The 16,482-nt window shown below is 40.1% G+C and overlaps 1 protein-coding gene across 7 annotated transcripts in view; it reads right to left on the bottom strand.

The window, feature by feature from the left end:
* Positions 1-16,280, bottom strand: part of OPA1 (OPA1 mitochondrial dynamin like GTPase) — an 85,439-nt gene extending 69,159 nt beyond the window's left edge. For 3 of the 7 annotated variants that reach the window (XM_073359010.2, XM_073359012.2, XM_073359008.2), the window contains exons 1-6: positions 16,116-16,280; positions 12,289-12,607; positions 11,846-11,942; positions 10,925-11,032; positions 9,373-9,426; positions 8,656-8,723 (exon numbers count right to left, since the gene is read on the bottom strand). In XM_073359010.2, the coding sequence (XP_073215111.2) occupies positions 8,656-8,723; positions 9,373-9,426; positions 10,925-11,032; positions 11,846-11,942; positions 12,289-12,607; positions 16,116-16,138 (669 nt within the window). In that variant the 5' untranslated portion in view covers positions 16,139-16,280. Of the gene's footprint in view, positions 1-1,916; positions 7,495-8,655; positions 8,724-9,372; positions 9,427-10,924; positions 11,033-11,845; positions 11,943-12,288; positions 12,608-16,115 lie in introns of those variants that run through there. The other 4 variants (XM_073359013.2, XM_073359009.2, XM_073359014.2 and 1 more) reach the window with 3 other exon arrangements.
* Positions 16,281-16,482: the final 202 nt, after the last annotated feature.

Genomic DNA, 16,482 nt, shown 5'->3' on the forward strand with positions numbered 1-16,482 from the left:
TTAAACCAAAGAGTGTTACATAAAAACAGATGAAAGACAGGAATGAATGGGTCAGTTCAAACAAAAAAGGAAACCTATTTGCAACAGCTATTACTAGCCAACTGGAAACAACTGGCCAGCCTGTAGGTCATACAGAACAACAAATAGCTACATTTTAGAATTAAAGTCAATTGAAAAAAAAAAAAAGTGTCCAAACACTAAGAAGGTTTAAACTAGCCTTGTTTGAAGAGACTTTGTGGAGATTTTTGGCACCACATCCTCAATTATTCACTTCAGAAGTATTTTCAGATATCAGCATTTTTTTTTTAAACAAGAAGTAAAGGAAGTGCAATAAGAGAGACCTGATGCTTGGATGCTCTTCACAAAGTTGTTACACATACAGCTGTATCTACAAGATAACATGTTCAACTTTGCTGAGAATAAACAAGTTTTTTTTGTTCTTAAATACCTCAGCTGCTTGGACAGTTTGTCAAAAGAGGATTTGCTCTGCTGCTCAACCTCCAGACTTGAAGGAATGAAAGACTTTTGGATGGGTATATAGGGAGACAGAGAGAGATCTCCCTCTACAGCACCTTGGCAGTGTCTAGTTAAACTGCATAGTTCCTCTCACCTATCCAGAATTGTCATGCTTAATACCTTCACCTTATTTCCAAGTTTCTCCATGAACAAAGTGCCTAATTTTCTTTTGCCCAATTGTTCTATTAATAGCTATGTGTCTTAAAAATTCACATTTGTTCAGAAATAGTGTGTGAATTAAGTTCCACTGGAATTTCTCATACAACTAGTTTTAAAAGTTGGAGATTTAATATTAAATGTATTAACCTATTTAAAAAAACACTAAAAAGTCTTTGAACAATATTCTGCTCAAATGTAACATTACATTTTCATTAAAGAAAACATTTAATAGAATTACCAGTTTCAAAATAGACAGTACTTTGTTTAAAAACAAGCCTCAAATGTCAAAAGTTTGAATTTTTTTTTAAGAAAAACAAATTAGTTCTTCAGAGCTCATGTATCAAACTATACATATACCACACAAAAAACCCACATACATAAGCATGTACACATAAGTACAGACACACACTATATGGATGGATACAAAAAAATAAACAGACACTGTCAAATAGGATAAAGCCCAAATTAGAGGGTTTGGGAAAAAAAAAAAAGCTTTATCCATCTTTGTAGGAAGAGAAACAGCTTCATATTTATATTTTGTGTTTGTTTTTTTAAATCTCTGCACTGCTGGAAAACCAAACACAAATGCATCATGCTAATGCATAAGAACCAGAAACGAAACCGATCCATCGAGTTTCACTGCCCAACAAGAACAAAAAAGCTAACGAGCGAAAAATAATGTACGTTTTTAGAATTCTGATGAGTAAAGTTGTTATTGCTACCAAGTAAAGAATTTCTCAAAATGACTTGACAGTGTCCCTTTAAAAATTATGTTAAGGGTCAGAACCTACAAAAAGAGGAACATATGGAGATAAAGCTGCTCTGGAAACCTTAGCTTGCCCTTTAGTTTTTAAATAGGCATTGCACAGTGTGTAATGCTGTTCCATGTTATAAAACACAGTTTTTGTTTAATTTGTGATTACTTGCGACAATACCTGTTCTCTGGGCCTGCTGTTCCCCGGAGATCTAAGGAAAAAAGCTTCTGAGGCTAAGTTATTGTCTTCAGTACAATATCAAACCAGAAACGGTGGTAGTGTAAGGAATGAGTCTGTTTTAAATATAACTTCCTTTCCTTCGTTTATAATTGGACCCATAGCATTATTTTATATACATTTCCTCTGGCTTTCTCTTGTCTTTAACGATTGCATTACAATTGAAAGAAAAATCTTTGAATATCATAATGCACACATAACAAACAACTATGTTGGCATAGGCAACAAAAGGAAAGAATGGTTACTTACCCCACAGGAACGGAGGTTCTTCGAGATGCTGTTGTCTGTGAGAGTCCCACTGTAAGGGTGCATGCTCTTCATGAGCGCAAGTTCGGAGTCTTCTGAACAGCAGTATCCGTCGGAGCCACACACACACCCTCCCTTGTGAGGGCATAAACGGGGGAGCAGTAACAACCCTCCCTCAGGCTCCCTAAGAATCCAAAACCCATGTCTGCTGAAAACTCCGGAAGTGGGGACAGATGGCAGCTGTGGGATCCACACTCATGACAACATTTCAAAGAAACAGTTATTGTAGGATAAGTAACCGTTCTTTCTGCTTCAAATGTGTGTCAGTGTAAATCCCACTGTAGTTGGGTGGCAACTACCTCTGGATGGTGAAAATTAGGAGTTTCGGCTACATCAGTCGAACAGTGATTGCAGAGTGCTCTCCCAACTTTGGCATCTGACCTGTCAGGTAACTCCACACACAGTGTTTAACAGAGGTCAGTGGGTAACCCACGTCTCTGCCTTACAGATTTAGGATATTGGCACTGAGCTGTGGTGGAGTCTTAACACTCGGGGGAGAGATACACAAGCCATCTGGTAACATGTTGAGATACACTGTGTTATCTGCTTGGATAGTCTCTGAGATTGAATTCTCTGACCGTCTGACAGGCTGTCTATGACTACAAATAAATGAGGAGATAGTCTAAAGTAGCAGCCGGGTTCTGCCAGTGTAATAAAGTAAGGCTCTGAAGACATCCAGAGCATGTAGCATTTCTTCTGCCAGTGCACAGTGGGGCTTTGGGACAAAGACAAGTCAGCTAATTGATTGATTCAGGTGGAACTCTGAGATCGACTGAGGGATGAAGTTAAGATGATCTTAGGGTGCAAAGAGCATTCTAAAAGAGGCTCAAAGGTGGAGGTGGGGGCTTCCTGAGATTTAGAAGGAGAATACTGAGGACCATGTCGGACTGGGGTCTCTGACCAGTGGGTAAGCATGTAACAAGACTTTAAGAAAACTCAACACCATTGGGCAAGAGAAGATCAAGTATGACTAACCAGGAGAACAGACAAAGACTGCCGCAATCTTCCTTACAAGCCTGTGGGAGTTGTGTCAGGAAAAGGGCCTCTCTCTCCCATGTAAAAAAACTGTATTTTGTGACTAGGGCCTGATAGTTCATGATACAGAGCTGCAATGAGATGGAGGAACACGCCTTTGCCCGAAAAGGTTCTATTTCTTAGAGTTCTCCTCTTTAGAGGTGCCCTTTTCAGACTTGGATTTTTTTCTGTACCTTGAATTAGGATGGGTACAGAAATGTTCAGGGCCTTTTTATGGTACCTGGTGCCTCTTTTTGATTCTCTGATCAGAGAAAGAGTGGCTCGAGGATATGCTTACTGATGGGGAGGGCAAGCCTGGCTGGAGTTGAAGAGCCTGTAGGGTACTGGAACACCTTGAAGTTATCAGATGCTAGCCCGAAGGAAGCTCTTTTGGTGGAGAAGGAGGTCGCTGGAATTCCTTTGATATCACCTCTTCATGGAGAGCTACGAATGGTTCAGGCATGGGAGACCTGGTTAATGGTGACACTGGAGAGCAAGATCTCCTCCTCTTCTGTGCATTGTGGGAGAGAGCTCTGCTACAGGACATGTGAGGATAGCCCCCACTATGGCCTGTAGGGCCAAGATGGCATTTTACAATGAGGATTGAGAACCACTAGCCCACTGCCGCTGGAACTGAACTGGAAGCTTCTAGTGCTTTCAGTCGGATCCCCTCTGACTGTATGGGAGACAGATCCTGGCTTAATATCAGCAAAAGCATCCTCTCAAATGGCAGCACAGTTAGGTGGGAGTGGCCTCAGTGCTGGCAGTGATGGTGCTGGCAGTGGTATTGGTGTGAAGGATGTCCACAGTGGAGATATGGAATCCTCAATCAGTATGTGTCTCAGGACCGCGATGGGCCTCAGCACCAACGTTGGCACTGGTGGCAAGGCTGGTACTGGGCCACTCTTTCTTTGTGCTGTGCAGGTGGTTGAGCTCACAGCTTCAGCCCTTGACACTGTAGGGGATTTGTTTCTGGAAGACTGGTGTTTAGGTCCTTCCTTGTGAGATGGCCTGGTATAGTGCCTGGAGCTATACTTATGCTCTGTCTGGCCTGCTTTTTGGTGCCGGGCTTTGATGTTGGGACAGCTGGTACCAGCGTCTCTCTCTGCTCCTTGCTGTTGAATCCTGGCATGGGGTGTCTGCTAGAAAGGGCACTAGCTCAGGATGACTTTTTTGGCTCCAGTTTGGGGTGGGGGGGTAAGTCAGAACTGACCCTTAAACCCTGCTATACAGGGGGGATGTCCTTTTTCTTTTTTGTTTGGGGGAAGTCCAAGTACAGCTAATTTGACTAGAAGAATGAGCTCTTCAATGAAATGTATTTTTAAATAAGATATAGAGAGCACCAACACAGGAACGGGTCAGACAGTGCTGGGTTTCATCTCGGTAGTCGGAGGGAATGGAGGGAGGGTCATGGCTGTTCCACCCTTTATGTCCTCACACAGGAGCATGCACAAGGCACATGCGTGACACATACAGACACTGCTAGTTAAAAGACTAATACTATGTGCACACCTACAGGAGCATCTACACTGACACATGCTCAAAGAACCACCTCTCCCTTCCATTGAACTTGCCACTGTTTTCTCCTAACAAAGTTAACCATCACGAAAATCTATTCATGGGATCTTGCATGAGAAAAACTCTGAATTAATCATTAAAATGCTACTTCTGTTATAAAGATCAAGACAATTTTACACATTTGCTGACACAGTGGGTGGTACAAACTGCACAGAGGGAATGAGGATGCACAAACACATGGAATGATGAAGAACCATGGCATAGGTTCCAACTTTTACAAATGATGTTTTTTTTTTCCCCCTTCATAACACACAAGTAAGTAGTTTACATTAACAGAAAAATTTCTCAACTTTATCTATCAGGCTTTAGTTATATAGGGCCAAATTTTCAAAAGAATCATAATGGCTTAGGAGCCTTGGCTCCATTTCATAAGCATCTACGGCCTCCATCCTGCATAAATGTACACATGCTTAACTTTGCTCCCCTGAGTACAACAGAACCTAAGAGTTACAAACTGACCAGTCAACCACACACCTCATTAGAAACTGGAAGTACACAATCAGGCAGCAGCAGAGATCAACACCTCCCACCCCACAAAAAACAAATACAGTACTGTGTTAAACATAAACTACTAAAAAAACCAAGGGAAAGTTTAAAAAGGTGTAAGGGAACTGTTTCTGTGTTTGTTTCATTTAAACTGAAATGGTTAAAAGCAACCATTTTCTTCTGCATAGTAAAGTTTCAAAGCTGTATTAAGTCAATGTTCAGTTGTAAACTTTTGAAAGAACAACCATAACATTTTGTTTAGAGTTACAAACATTTCAGAAAAACGGACAACCTCCATTTCCAAGGTGTTCGTAACTCCTGAGATTCTACAGTAGATCCATTATTTCAATGGGGCTATTCACAATGGTGAAGTTAAGCACATGTATACATCTTTGCAGGATCAGGGCCTAAGTTCCAATGACAGTTAAGTGACAAAGGAGCCAGAATCGCATTAAGTACCTTTGAAAATCGTACCCACAGTGCCTAATGAGAGAAGACCAATACATTAAGTTGAGATCTCTGACCAAAAAAAAGGTTTTGTGCAAAAATACTCAGAATTGTTTCATGAAGACAAGTAAATCAGAAGTCACTGGACTTATTAAAATAATTAATACAAAAATAAAATCAAAATCACCTAAAGACTGACAACCTGTCAGACCTATACAATTTGAAAATTTTAAACCCTTGAAAACAGAAATTTATAGAGACCTCAGCAACAATCATTTCAGATCTGTGCTCTCCAGGCAGGCGGACTTATGAGAACAAAAACATGTAAATGTAGAATCAGGGAAGTAACCAAGGTCAGGGACTTCTGTATTAAGGTAAGCATACTACCTCTTAATCTTTAACAGAGCCTAATATTGACTAGAAATGGAATGCAACCTAATGCTGATCAGAAATGGAATGCACAGTATGAAGAAAGGTCATCTAACCCATTGTCTAGAAAACATTTTGGTTGTCAGTAAACCAAGTGGCTATGCTATCTTCATTATCCATCAGCGAACGTCTTATTTCAATCACAACCATAACAACAGTATACAGTTCTGAATAGCCATGATACCTTTTAACCCTCAGTTTTGAGGAGTCATTCCCCCGCAGTAAGAAAGCTATTCCATTAGCAGAGCTGCTGGATACAATTAGTATAACAAAACCAAGATTAACTTTCGGAGGACCATAGATTTAATCAGGGCCCATGTTTTCTGCAGCACAACCATAAGTTTTGTGGCAAACTGAAAGCTCTGTGGTCACAAGTAAATGCAAAGGCATTAAAAATTAGAGTGTTTTCCCTCTCTCTTCTGATATTCCAAACCTTCAAAGTAGCTACTCACTGTGTTATGGATTATTGCCCCTGCACTACAGCTGATTGCCTATCAGCACGCTCCTCCTGCTCTGCCTGACGGCATAAACAGATCTCATGTTCCTGAACAAAACAGAGGTACTATTTTATACCAGGTCCAGTACAGCGTTCTCCCATTTCCACAAGCATATGAACAGGGCCCCAATTTTAATGTTCACCAGAGCCAGCACCTCTTCCTCACAGCCAATTTAGTCCTCAGAAGCAGAATGAGACAGGAGAGCAGAGACACACAGGAGGAATGTGCCCAGGAAAGCAGGACAAGGTGAACAAGAAAACAGAATGAGAATTATTCCACTGCTCACAGGGTACAAATAAAAGGAAAGAGCAAGTGGAAACAATTAGGAAAAAAAATTAAAACATTCAAAACAAATCATTGCTAACTCACTAAGGAGGGTCAGTAGCACAGTAACACAGCCTTTTACTGGAGACCTGAATTCAAATTCTAATGCCTTCCATAAAACCTCCACTGAACTCAATAAAAAGATCCCCATTGACTTCTGTGGCAGTTGAACCAGGCCCATAAGCAGCAAATTCAAGTTTAAAAATGCTTTCTTGTGACCTTAACATTGTTTACCACCCAAATACTATGGCAATGAATGCCACAGAAAAGTCAATAAATAATAATAAACATTTGTAGACTCTTCTTCCTCTGTTCTCAAGTCCCCAGCAATATAGCATTGAGCTTAGCCAGTCACAGGCACGGGTAAAGAAACTCTGCATATGAAGAGAGAATCCTTGCATGAATTATCACTGGGAATTCAGATGAGTAGCCATAGCATTTCGTCTGATTGGGGGGGCAGTTAATCAATTGTTTCATTCAAATCTAAGTGGGTTTTCCACCAAAAGGTATGAAAGAAACAAGTTCTTCTTAAGACTGATTTATTATAAAACCACTTATTGCCTTGTTTTGTTTTATGACTTGATATTTGCATTTAGAAACCAAGCTTAATGAGCATTCATTATATGTGTGGTACTCAACAAAATATATATAAAAGCAAGTAATTTGGCATTGCTCCATAAATGATTTGTTAAGACAATAGGTAAGAAGACCTTTACTTCAAAAGTTGAAGTGTTTTACTCTTGGATTGTGAAGAATGAACACCTGTCTTAAGCAACCTTTCAAGGCAGACAAAAATCTGTTGCTAAACAAAGGTAGGCTTCTAATAAAGGGGAAACAGAACAGTATTCATTTCAAATGTGGAGACTTTGAGGTGGTCCAGGACAGGAGGTTGCCTAATAAAAGGTGATCTCTTGTACCGGTTTCACTGTAGGCATGTGCAGTAAGTGTGCACATGCAATAAAATGCAGCACACATGCATACATGCCTGCATGCACAGATATGTGTTTAAAATAAGAGCGTTATTTACAGTTTTGCTAAGACTGGGATGATAAACGTTCCCAGTTGTGAGGTATTCACAGTATTGATGGATAGATTCACACATGAGACAACTATTTTTAAAGAAGTTCTCAGTATGTATTAGATTTCATTCTGATTTGCTCAGAATTTTTCAAAATGTACAATAGCAAAAATGAAAACTACTATAAAATGAGATTAAACAATCAGATATGCTATTTGGTGGTTAACAGCACTAATAAAAATAAGAAGTGTGCAATACTAAACTTTACTTTCCTCACTTGCAAGGCAAAAGTTGAACATGCATGCTAATAAACTTAATTAACCAGCGGATATAACATTTCACACAGCAAAGACATCTTCTAGGATCAAAACAAAAAACCTCCTTTTCTAGAAAATGAGCAGGCCACAAAAACAGTTGCTGCACTAAGTTTTGAGCAGAAAAAAAATTAAAGCCAAAACTTGATACATATCTAAATAGAAAGGGATCATAAGATGCAATACTTTAAGACGTATAACTGAAGCTAGTGCATGATGCAGCACTTTGGGTTTTATATTAAGGCCTGAACCAGCCAACACTGTCACAGTTACAAGCAGTAAGTGTTGGCAGGATCAGTCCCTCAGGCTGCATACAAATTTAAAATGAATACAGAATGACTAAAGTAACATTGCCATTACAACCTAAAGTCTTTAAAGAAAATCATTTTAACAGAAGGTTCAATGACTTTACATTACTCCCTTCTTCCCCACAAAACATTTTAACTTTTAGTCTAGCTGTTATAAATTGCAATATACTAAACCATTTCAGCTCTCTCAAGCTTCTTTAAATCTACATCTACTGTTCATTTTTTAAGCTTTGTGATTGAATGACTAAATATGTTCTGTAAATATACCTTTTTGTATTGTTTGTCATTTTCATATCCCTGGTCTGTAGCTCTGAATGCTGTTTCTCCTTGGGAACCTAGGAAATAATTACAGAAACTTACCAAAATGCCTTAGTACCCTGTTCAAAACCCCAAACTATGTCTAATAGGAGGTCCAATTTTTAGTACAACTCAGTACCCAGTATACAAATAACCTCTCTAAAGTTGCAATCATTCTACAGATTATTGTAAATAACCACAGAAACAGCTTAAAACTGATATGTGAACAACTGTACCAATCTAGCATCCAACTCAAACTGAATGGGCTAATATAAAAGGTAACAGGAAACTTCAACTAGACCATTTAAGTTCTAAAGACATTTTTGCTGATGAAATGACTGCATGTGTTAGACATCAGATGATCGGACATAAATTAAATCATCATTTGTGTTGAGAAACACAAAATATTCCTGCATATTGTAAATAATTTTTTTCTGAGCAAACTTCTGAAAAATGCCTGAATTATAGGCATCTGTTTAGTGTTTTGACAGTGAGCCACTGGCTTTTCATTAGCACTGGGGAATTGAGTTTTCTTGAAGTAGTTATAAAATGTTTCCAGTTCAAGATTAACTTGCTGCAATAAATTGCATTTGCATTGTTATTCACTCCCTTTTTTAGTGTATCACTGTTTAATTAATTAATTTTAAAGAGGCATGTTAAGGGCAGTAAAAATGGCTTTTTACACACCTAACAAGAGAAGCAGATCAGAAGCTCCTATGACTTCACTAACCAAATTGTAACCTGTGAAAAACCAGCAAAAAAGGGGAAATAAAAATTATAAATACAAACAAATGGCAAAACAAAGATGTGAGGGATTTCAGTCTCAGAGTTCAGGGACAGAGCAGTCATAACCAATCTTGGTATGCTAACAAATGCAGCTAAAATGGATAACAAGTCACCCGTACCAAAGTCAAAATTACATTCTAATTAAGAAAACCCCAACACATAGGAGGTCTCATCTACTTGTCTCTGGTTTCTGATATTGCCCTTCTCATTACCCTCACACTTGAATCCCATTTAGATTCTGCTCTCTGTACATTTGTTTTTTATATATATTATGCTTTCTAATAATATTAAAAGTTGTGTCAGACAATGCAAGTAAGCCTGTTATGAATATGCAAATAGAACTAGAACAGTTACAATATTTTCAAGCACACTTAAATGAAAAAAATGTGATTGCTAAGAAGCTTTATATGTACATCCACATTTTTACATCTCTGTCTAAATTTACAATATACTATATTTAAATCAAGATTAGATGTGTTTCTAAAAGATAACCTTGAGTTCAGCCACAAAAGTTTAGGGGGCCTGATAATGTTTCACTTGTGCAGTAGGGAAGGGGACTTCCCTCCACCGCAGGAATGGCTGGGTGAATGTCCATGGCATGTGCTAGGCAGTAAATTAGACTAGATTCACAGATTCTAAAGACCAGAAGGAATTACTATCGATGACCACTGTGATCCTTTCTGGACTTAAAATCTATTCATTTCCACTGCCAGAATACATTTTTAGAATTTGTTAAAATGAGAAAATGGTTAAAGATTAAATTCAGTAGGGTATGGACAATCAATCGAGTGTGCAAATTTGACAATACGGTCATCCATTTGCCAGCTAGCATCTGGATTTTAGAGCTCATTCATCATCCTTTGTTCCATTCAGCCTGTCTTGTAGTCCTTTCCACATCCAAAACTCCCACTAACTTCAAATCAGAGTTTTGCTCAAGTAGAAAGTTGCCAGCTGAGCCCCTGAGAGACTACTAGGTTAGTCACAAATCTTCTGCATCTACTTGATGCTACACCCAACACAAACGGAGATATTTTGGTAGTTTTTAAAAAAAATAATCACCCATTGCCTGAAGCACATTTCTTTAACAAAATAATTCTTTTCTCCTACCATGAGCACAGTGATATATTGTTAAAGAGTACTGGCTGGACCTCTCCTCTCACCTTCACTGGCAACGTAGGTCCAGCATCTACACCTCACTGAAACATTAACATTTTAAATCTATTTGTTTTTAGTTTGACTGGGAGTCTAGAATTCACTGTTCAGTTTCACATCTCTCAGTTCTCATTGAGTATTTGTTACCACAATTTATTTCTAAACAAAAAATTGACATACCCGAACAGCACACAATTTCCACAAACCTTTTTCTTGTTGTTCTTTAAAGATGTGTTTGTGATCTCACTTTGTAACAATACACATTCTCATAAGTAAAAGAAAGCTGAAAAATAGTTCTCACCAGGCGAGAAAAAGCCCTTCAGGGAACTGAGGCTCTCTCCAATCTTGTCAAAGTCAGGTAGAAGTTTAGCAAGGTCTTCTGCATCAGGAAGGGCTTTGCTAAGTTTTTCTGGGGAAAAAGTATAAAAAGGTGAGTTTTTTTTATAAGTGAGAATAATTTACACTGTAAAATCTAGCAACTACCTAAAAATTAAAACACACATTCACATGCTCATTCCGTTTTTCTTTGTCAGGAATCAAAATGCTTCTCTTCTATATTTTAATGTTTGTTTGTTTAGGTTTCTGTGTATGCGAGAGAGCATTTGTACAACACAATTACTGTAATAAACATTTCAAAGACAATATTTTCCTATTTTTCAATTTGTTTATTTGGTGCATTCAACAGCATTTTGTGGCTAGGCTGTTTCACAGTTCCTTCTGCATACTTAGTCAGATATCCCTTTTATTTGTATGGGTCTTTCACATAGCAACCAGAAAGAGAAATATTCACAAAAACAAGAATTTGAATATAACAAAAACAAGCCAAGTATAGCACCTGCTGCTACTTTTAATTCTTTCCTTTAAAAACACAAAAACAAAAAGATTTCAGGCTGACAGCCTACTTTAAATACCATCACTGAGAGTGTATGATTGAATTATGGAATAATTAGATTTTTTTTTGTCTAGTCTCAAGCAATGCACCCATGTGAGGGATAGATGCTGGAATAACCACTACCAAATGTTATGTGGTCTTTTCCTCTTAGAATGCATATATAAGATGTGTGCCTTCCCAAGACACACCCCTGAGCACTTATCTTATTAAAATCATGTTGTAAGAACATTTATATAGAAGCAACCAACTTCTGAACACCTATGTTCTTAAATCTAAGAGTTGCATACGCTGATCTTTAGCAATCAAAGCATATTTTAGCTTTTGTGATACCAAAGTCAATGTGTTCATCAAGCTCCCAAATGAAGTCAGGAACAATCCACTTATAGTCACTGAGATCAGGCAGCATCTCCTTCCATTGATCATATGTCTAATACACAAATAGAAAAAAAGTCATAAGACAAGCATATAAAATGTTCTACTTGAAAGAATTTACCTACTAATCTATTGCGCTAGCTTGCAATCTTACACACTGGCTTTTTCACTTAGTCACAAAACATCTACAAAACAGTCATCAAAACCCAATCCCATTTCTGTCCAATACAATCTATTCTAGTAATTTAAATAACTTGTCCCTCTCTACCCTCATATTCTCCATTGTCTTTATTTGATCAAATGATGGCACTCCCCATTTTACTGACTGCAGCAATAACTACTACTCAGAAATGCCTGGCAGACAATATGAAACATATAAAATGGCCTCTGCAAATAAATACCTTTTTTGCTGTATAACCACCACCTACTGCAGATCCTAGTACAAGATAGCGAAGTTTTAGAAGCCTTGAAGCCAGTCTAGCTACCCAGAAATTTCTATGGGGCAGGTATCCATATTTTACAAATAAAAGTTTAGTTTTCCGTAAGGGAAGACGATTAAGAGAGGAGAACTGCTGAATTGATGTCCTTAATGGAGGTCTCTGAAACTTTGAACTTGTATAATGAGGATGATGAATACTTCGGGAAACAAGGCGCAATTTTTGCAGTGGTGATTTTCCTTTTACTCCATAGCTGCTATTTGCTAAGCTTTGGCAGACAACACTGGAAGAAAAAATAAAAATAAAGAAACAAATTAAGATTCTGTGACAGCTCTACTCAAAACACTTTTAGTCCAACTAGTCTTGTATCCTACCTCCAGCACACAAAGTATATGAGAGAGAGAGAGAGACTGATTTACAGAGGATGAAAAATAAAGTAGAGTATCATTCCAAAGGTTCAGTGCTTTACTATACAGGAAATTCCTTCCCTGCTACTAGCCAACATAGATCCTGTGGGCTCTCATAGCCTTTTGAATAGAATAACATTTGCAATTATTTCAAAAAATGTGCAATGACTATCTAATCCATTCTTAAATATTCCATAATGTTTTCATTTAATAGATATATAGTAATGTTTTGTTCCTATAAACACTACAGTGGCTAACCCCCCATATGTTAGCTTGACATATTAAAATAACATATCATCTTCATCAATATTTGTATCCTAATCATAGAAAATGTTGAATTGGATAAAATACTTTGGTTTAAAGGATACTTACTGGATAAGCAACCTCTCACTTGTTAACAAGGATTTGAAGGACAGAAATAAGTATCAACGCTTGGGTTAGGACATCTGCTGTCTTATAAACTTAACTTCTGCAGCTGAAATTGGTGAATAAGTGCATAAGAACACAAGAACTTGGTTTTGTGCACGTTCAACCGGAGTGGAAAGTCTATACAGGAACATGGCTACAATGTTCCACTCCCATCTTAGGGAGGGAAGAAAAATCTTTTCACGAGAAGACATATATAATAGACAGTTTACTTAACTACCTTACCCAGAACTGCATGCAAAACCCCTACATTAAAAGATCATTATTAAGGTCACAAAGTCCTTAGGAACATTAGGAAATGCCAGTCTGTGCATCCCTAATTCGGCCCCCTTGTGAATAAGCATTATGATAGTTTTAATTACACAGTCGCATACTGTTTCACGTGCTACAGCTTTTCAACAAAATAGAGACTAACAAATTTATTTGAGCATAAGCTTTCGTGAGCTACAGCTCACAAGTATCCTAATCATAGAAAATGATTTCTATAGCTCACGAAAGCTTATGCTCAAATAAATTTGTTAGTCTCTTAGGTGCCACAAGTACTCCTTTCCTTTTTATGGATACAGACTAACACGGCTGCTACTCTGAAACAATATCCTGCAATTATTTCTATTTTGATAAATTATGAAGCTGTGCCTCAATAATTAAGTTAATCATCTAGCAACCAGCAAGGGACATGATCAATAGGAATCCCATAATCCTTTCCTTCCCAACTATCACCACCTTGAAATGAAAACACAACAGAGTTAAAACTCATCACTTAGGACTTTAATAGAAACTTTGGCTTCGGAATAGTTGATGTGAAAGTGCTTCTAGCATGGAAGATGACCACGGAACCAGAAATATTTTAATTCCTTCTGCTTTAGGAGCCAATGACTGAGACTGAATATGGTCAATCCAAAAGGAAGCTTATGGCTGCACTTAGCTCTTTCATTTTCTGGGCCTACACTCAGTGTACAGAAATATTTAATCTTTTCAGCAGAGATGAAAAGATAGTAAATAGTGATCTGATGGCCAACTCTAGTTGTTCGTTTGAACCCAGCCTAAAGGGATATATGATAAAATCATATTTTTGAAAAAAAAAACACCTGGATTTGAAATAAAAATCAGACAATGAAATTTTTTAACCCTGCACATTTATTTTTTGCCCAAGTTGCATTCCCTTAGATATCACAGCAGCTAGAACTTAGTTAACAATCATATTGTCATTTGAATAATACCAAAAATATCAACTCCCTTCTGCTTTAAAGTAAAGATTTCATGCCACTTCTCATAAAAGTAAGGGTATATTCCAGTGCCATGCCAAGATCTTTATTATCCTCTTAGCTGTCACATACTCTTGGTTAGAACTGGTCAAAATGTTCTCAACAGTAAAAGTCCATAAAAAAAACGCAGTTTTCTCAAAACCAAGATGTTTTGTGAGAACCTGTTGATTGACACAGGTTTTTAATGGAAAGAAGCTGAAATGTTTAGTTTCAATAATGCTGTTTTGTTTAATTTTATTTCAATATTTATATTATTACAACATTAATTTTAACAGTGTTATATTTATAGATTATATTTCAAGATATATAGTGTATTTTATATCTATTATAAAATATACAAGTTATATAGAAACTAAACATTTCAATGGCCCTGATTCAAGTTTTCTTCTGAATATTCATTTCATGAGAAATTTTGGCTTTCCAGTTCCACTGCTGGTGTCTGCCTGGTTGCCACTTCAGTAACTGCTGTATTGCAGTTGTGTTGTATAGATATCTGTAAAGCACTTTTTCTGATCTTATAGAGTACCCCGTGCTCTCATATCTAAGCACCTGGGATGAAAGTCAATATAACTGTAAACCATCCGTCATTAACATACTGTTTTCAGCTATGAGCAAGGTTTGAAAAATAATATACCCAGCCTCTAGGGTCAGGACATGACCAATCAATTTCAAATTTTGAAAATACCTGCCAAGCAGCAGTTGAAGTGAAAGAGAACTCCTAGGCAAAGCACAAAGAAAACACAATGGTGGAAAGTAAGCTCAGTGGTTTGAGCATTGGCCTGCAAAACCCAGGGTTGTGAGTTCAATCCTTGAGGGGCCCATTTAGGGATCTGGGGCAAAATTGGGGATTGGTCCTGCTTTGAGCAGGGGGTTGGACTAGATGACCTCCTGAGGTCCCTTCCAACCCTGATATTCTAGGATTCTGTTTCTATGATATGTGAAAATAAGCTGGGTAGGAGAGACTGGCTGCCATTTGCATCCGTCTCTGTGTCATCTTTGTGCCTAAGTGAGATTGTGTCTAACTGGGCAATGGAACCAGAGAATCAGTTGACATTTATTTAGACTTCCCCAGGGCCCGTGAAAAGGTCCTTCAGAAGCGACTGCCAAAGAACCTAAGTCACTACAGGGTGAGAGACAAAGCATGGTCCTGGATCAGAACCCAGTTAAAAGACAGGAGACCAGGAGTAGGAATAACTGGTCAGTTTTCATCACGGCCCACAGCAGGGTGGCTCGAGGCTCCGCACGACGCCTGGTGGGGCTCAAGGTTACTCATCTGGAAAAGGGGGGTGAACAGGGCCGGGGCCAGACGTGACGATCACGCGGTTCTCTCCGTCAGCCAAGCCCGGAAAAGCCCGGGGGGGCGGCGGCGGCGGCGCCGGGGGGGCGCCTCAGGGGCGGGGAACGGGCGACCCCGGCGCATCGCAGAGCCCCCGCGCGAGCCCCCCGGGACGCCCCCGCGGGCGGCGCGAGCCGCTGCCCCGGGACGCAGCAGGGCCACGGAGCGAACTCCGGCCGGCGGGCAGGGCGAGGCTCACGCCGCCAGAGAGCTCCGCGGTCTGGCCCCGGCGCGACCCTCTGCGCCGCGCGGGCCCCGTCCCGCCTCAGCGACGCGACGCCCCGTCCCGCCCCAGGCCTGCGCGCGGGCTGGTCTCCCAGGGCCCCAGCCCGGGCCCCGGGCGCGCCCCGCACTCACCACACGGCCGCGGCCCGCCACATCCTGGGGCCGGCTCCGGTGCGCCCGGGCCCCGCCTCAGCCCCTCGCCGCCCGGGGGAGTCGCGGCCTCGCGCAGGGTGAGCCCGGAGCCCGCGCGACCGGAGCCGTCGGGCAGCGCAGCCGCTTCCGGGGGGGAGGGGGCGGTCCGTCCCCAAGCCCGGCCCGGCCGGAAACGCGGCCCCGCGGGAACGGTTCCCGGCCGGAAACGCGGGCCCGCGAGAACGGTTCCGGGCCGGAAAGGCGGCGCGGCGCCCTGTGGCTCCCTCAGCCGCTCCTGGCCCAGCCAGCGAAAGCAGCGGCCCGTGCCCCCAGGTCCTGCGCCTTGCACCCGCGAGCTGGGCGTCCT

Source organism: Lepidochelys kempii, chromosome 9 (assembly GCF_965140285.1).
Source record: "Lepidochelys kempii isolate rLepKem1 chromosome 9, rLepKem1.hap1, whole genome shotgun sequence".
NCBI lineage: Eukaryota > Metazoa > Chordata > Testudines > Cheloniidae > Lepidochelys > Lepidochelys kempii.